Raw genomic sequence first — 4,448 nt, forward strand, 5'->3', positions numbered from 1 at the left:
TGTTGTTGCCATGTGATTGGCTGATTAGCAATTTCATGTTTCCAAGCCATTGAACAGGTGGACCTAATAAAGTGGCCAGTGAGTGTGTATATATATATATATATATATATACAGTATAATTGAAAAATGGAAAATTGTGACCAATGCTTACCGTAATTTTCCTTTTCTAGCTCCTACTGATGTGAGCACATGATGGGTTGACTCTGCCCTCAACCACATTTAGGACATCCTGAAGTAAAATAAATAAATGGCAGGTAGAGCCATAGGAAGATATTTTGGTAGGTCTCGTAATGGACCAGGGAGGGATTTGTGCCACCAGGAAAGGAAAGGATAAATTATTGGTAACAATTCTCCTTTACCTGGCTCCTCATGATACCAGCGCATTATGGGGATTACCTAGCCAGTTCCCAGAGAGCGAGAAGAAAGCACACATAATACCGGATGCTTCTACAAAAACGTAACAATGCGCTAAAGCATCAGACAGAACTGCCGTACCCATGACCCTACCCTGACCTGAGGCTACATCCAATTTGTAATACTGGAAAAAGGTGTTAGGAGCACTCCAGCTTACTGCTTTACATACAATGTCTGCTAGGACTTTAGACCAAGCTGCCCAAGATGCTGAGACCATCCTGGTAGAATGAGCTTGAATCTCTTGAGGAGGGGGAAGACCTTCCATACAATATGCCAGTCGAATTGTCTTTATTATCCAGGATAAGATTGTTTTAGGGGGAGAGGAAAGGTCCTTCTTGGGACCTCCAGCCAGTACACAAAGAGTGTCTGATTTCTAAAATGGCTTAGCCTGGCATAAACAAGTTTGAAGAAGCAAATTGAGATCTAACTTGCTCCAAACCGGATTCTCTGAACCCAACAATGATGATGGAAAGGCTTAAAAAACTCACAGTTGAAGTAAAACTCTGAAGAAACCTTCAGGAGGAAACTTGGAGAAGATCTCAATACGACACTAATGGGTAAAAAAGCATCTTTATCCGACACCTGTCTTGCTGAAATTACTGTCATAAGAAAGACTGAATCTGGAAAGAAATGTGATTTTAATAATGTCTTCAGGACTAATGGTAAACTCCACTTAGGAAAGAACAGACAGATAGGAGGTTGTTTCTTTATGGCTGCCTTCAGGAACTGGACTACCAGAGGTTCCCTAGACAAAGAGGTATCCACTAGAGCCAGCAATGCTGATACATGCACCTTAAGAGTGTTACAGCTCAATCCTATGCTGAGCTCTGCTTGAAGAAATCCAAAAACATCTGCCATAGAAGGAGACTGAAAGGATAAATGATTCTGGGAGGCAAATTCTTCAAACTTCTTCCACACTCGGTTATGCAGACGTTCTAGTGACCTTCCTGACATAAAGAGGGTGGATTTGGAAATGCTTAAACCTTGAAGCTTATTCTTGTCAAGTTCCATGCAGTCAGGGCCAGACAGTTGAGTTGAGTTGAGTCTGGCCATCTTGCAACAGCAGGTCTGGGACTCAAGGAAGTCTTATTGGAAGACAAATCATCAGGTAACACAAGACGGAGAACCATGGTTTCCTCAGCCAAAATGAAGCAAAGAATCTTTGCTGACACCTGTTCTTCCATGATCTTCAACAAAGACCAGAGAATCAGGGCAGTTGGAGGAAAAAGGTATACAAACTCAAAAAACCCATGTCAGGAGAGGGCTTCCTAGCCTAAGGACAAAACAAATCAGGGAAAAAACAGTGGTACTTGACCGCTGCTTGGGGTTACCATGAGATTCACTTCTGGAATCCCCACAAAAGTCTCCCCCAGAAACTTGGGATTTAACATTCAATGTGTCTCAATAAATTTTGGATTCACTGATCCGCCAGGGTGAATGATGGAAGCTAAAAGAAAATCAATATTCCATCTATAGTTTTACCGATCCCGATTACCGAAGTGACCAAAATGAATAAAACAATTTCAATGGATTTTATTTACAATTCAAATTTTTATAACTGAACTGAATTGTATAAAAATGGCTCTCCAGTCACAAAGGGGTTATAAATTAAATCTTAAGAGACCTTTAATGAGACTTTCAGCTTTGTGTTCCTACAACATGGCAGACAGTCCTGAGGGACTTCCGACATTTTATATAAGAATAAAGCTCTAGCTGGTACAAATGTCTTCATGTATAATGTGTGGGCAGACCGGACGTGTTTTCCTTTTATTAATCCCTCTGAAAGATCATTGTATTAGATTCATAATTGTATTATTGTTTGATTATAAAAGATTTAAATAGACAAAAAAATGAATAATATGAGGAATCAGACAGAGATTTCCTATTTTACCCTCGTAGGTCTATCAGACCATCCACTGACCATGAATGCACTTTTTGGGCTTTTCCTTCTGATCTATCTGATGACTCTTATCACAAACCTTCTTATATTTTTCTTGGTCCTCACTGACTCCCATCTGCACAACCCAATGTATTTTTTTCTTGCCAACTTGGCATCTCTGGACATGTCCTATTCATCAGTGACGGCACCGAGGATGCTCTATGATTTGGTCACAAAGAGCCAATCAATATCCATTCCTGCCTGTAAAGTTCAAGTCTTTTTCAACCTTTCCTTTGTTTCTTCAGAACTTTTCTTGCTCTCGGCTATGTCCTACGACCGCTACATTGCCATCTGCCACCCCCTACATTACAAACTAATGATGTCTTGGAGGGTCTGTGCTCGTATGGCCTCCATGGTCTGGGCTGCAGGATGTTCTGTCTCTTTGGTTCATACTTTATTTTTGCTCAGGTTGTCCTTCTGTGGACCAGCTTCAATCCACAACTTTTTTTGTGACCTTCCACACTTGATCCAAATTACATGTACTGACCCCTTCATAAACATGGTGGTCCTCTTCTTATTAGGTCCCAGCATTGGCTTAGCAGCCTTTCTTTTGACCTTTCTTCCATATGTCTATATTTTCAATGCCATCATTAGAATCCGTAGTAAGACTGGAAAGAGGAAAGCATTCTCCACCTGCACCTCACACCTCACCGTGGTCTTCATCTTTTATAGCTGTTTAATCTTTATTTACTTGGTTCCATCTTCCACCAATATGTTCAATTTAAACAAACTTTTTACTGTCATATCTGCCCTCATTAACCCATTGCTGAATCCTCTGATCTACAGCCTGAGGAACAAAGATCTCATGGAGGCACTTATGAGGACTTATTATTACTTGACATTAATCCAGGCATCATGCTGAAAATTGTGAAATTTCTGGGCCATTTTCACTTGACTGAAAATTTCAGGAATATCTTTCATAAAATGGTAAAATGTCAGGTCCTCATAGTTGTGCTTACCCTGACATGACCAGGGGGCCATTATAACTCAAAGACCAAATTTAGCGGTTTATTTTCATTTTAACCTCAAATTGATTATTTTGCCCACCATAATTTTTTGCAGAAATTTTTGTGTAAGGCCTTTAATCACCAAAAAGATTTTATATATACTCAACTCAGAATTAAAAACAATAAAATAAGGAAATATAAAGTTCTAATACTGATGTAATCCTGATCCACACTTGGAGATTGAGGCTGACTGTAGTCGGGAGCTGTCCTAGCTGAGTGGGAAGGGAGAGGCGGGGCGCTGAGCTGTCTGTGTAGCAGATCCGTGTCCAGTGGCTTGCGTGGTGGATACGGTCAGAGGAGAGGAGCTTTTGGGTTAGCCATTGTTGTCATTGGTTACTATGGCAACATGTCTCAGAGCTAAACACTACTTCTTGACCAAAATAGGAACCATGGACCAAATAAAATGCAACCAAAATTGTTGCTGCCATAAAGCAAACAATAGCTCACTCCTGGAGATTCCCAGTGCTGAATTCTATGGAAGTTCAGGCATGATTGACCGGAAATGTGATTAACGAAAAACTAACTGCTATAGCCTCCAATAACTATGAGAAATTTCAGAAAATATGATTTCATAGTTGCATAGTTAGTCTGGCTGAAAACAGACAAATGTCCATCCAGTTCAACCATTAAAAATAGGTTATAATCCTACACCCACAGTTGATCCAGAGGAAGGCAAAAAAATCCCAGCAAAGTACGATCCAATCTGCTCCTGCAGGGAAAAAAAGTCCTTCCTGATCCTACGAGAGGCAATTGGATATTCCCTGGATCAACTTTATCCATAAATGTTATATCCAGTTATATTCTGTGTATCCAAGAAAAAATCCAGGACTTTCCTACAGCAATCCACTGAGCTAGCCAGAACTCTCTGCCAATCCCTCCACTGGCCTCCGCTCAGTGTTCTCCACCCCTCTCTGCCAATCCTTCCACTGGCTTCCATTCAGTGTCCTTCACCCCTCTCTGCCAATCCCTCCACTGGCCTCCATTCAGTGTCCTCCACCCTTCTCTGCCAATCCCTCCACTGCCCTCCATTCAGTGTCCTTCATCCCTCTCTTCCAATCTTTCCACTGGCCTCCATTCAGTGTCCTCCA

At 41.1% G+C, this 4,448-nt stretch overlaps 1 protein-coding gene across 1 annotated transcript; it reads left to right on the forward strand.

Annotated features, from left to right (window-relative positions):
* The first annotated feature begins 2,273 nt into the window (after window positions 1–2,273).
* On the forward strand, window positions 2,274–3,321 carry LOC149434053 (olfactory receptor 1G1-like). The gene has a single exon (XM_089664145.1). It carries the CDS (start codon window positions 2,274–2,276, stop codon window positions 3,213–3,215), a length of 942 nt encoding a protein of 313 aa, XP_089520271.1. The 3' UTR covers window positions 3,216–3,321.
* The last annotated feature ends 1,127 nt before the right edge of the window (window positions 3,322–4,448 follow it).

This window comes from Staurois parvus, unplaced genomic scaffold (genome assembly GCF_062004578.1).
Source record: "Staurois parvus isolate SC_StPar_1 unplaced genomic scaffold, SC_StPar_1.0 ptg001842l, whole genome shotgun sequence".
Taxonomy (NCBI): domain Eukaryota; kingdom Metazoa; phylum Chordata; class Amphibia; order Anura; family Ranidae; genus Staurois; species Staurois parvus.

Bases quoted from the DNA above. Each gene is read 5' to 3' on its own strand.
- LOC149434053 (XM_089664145.1), top strand. From the start codon at position 2,274: ATGAGGAATCAGACAGAGATTTCCTATTTTACCCTCGTAGGTCTATCA.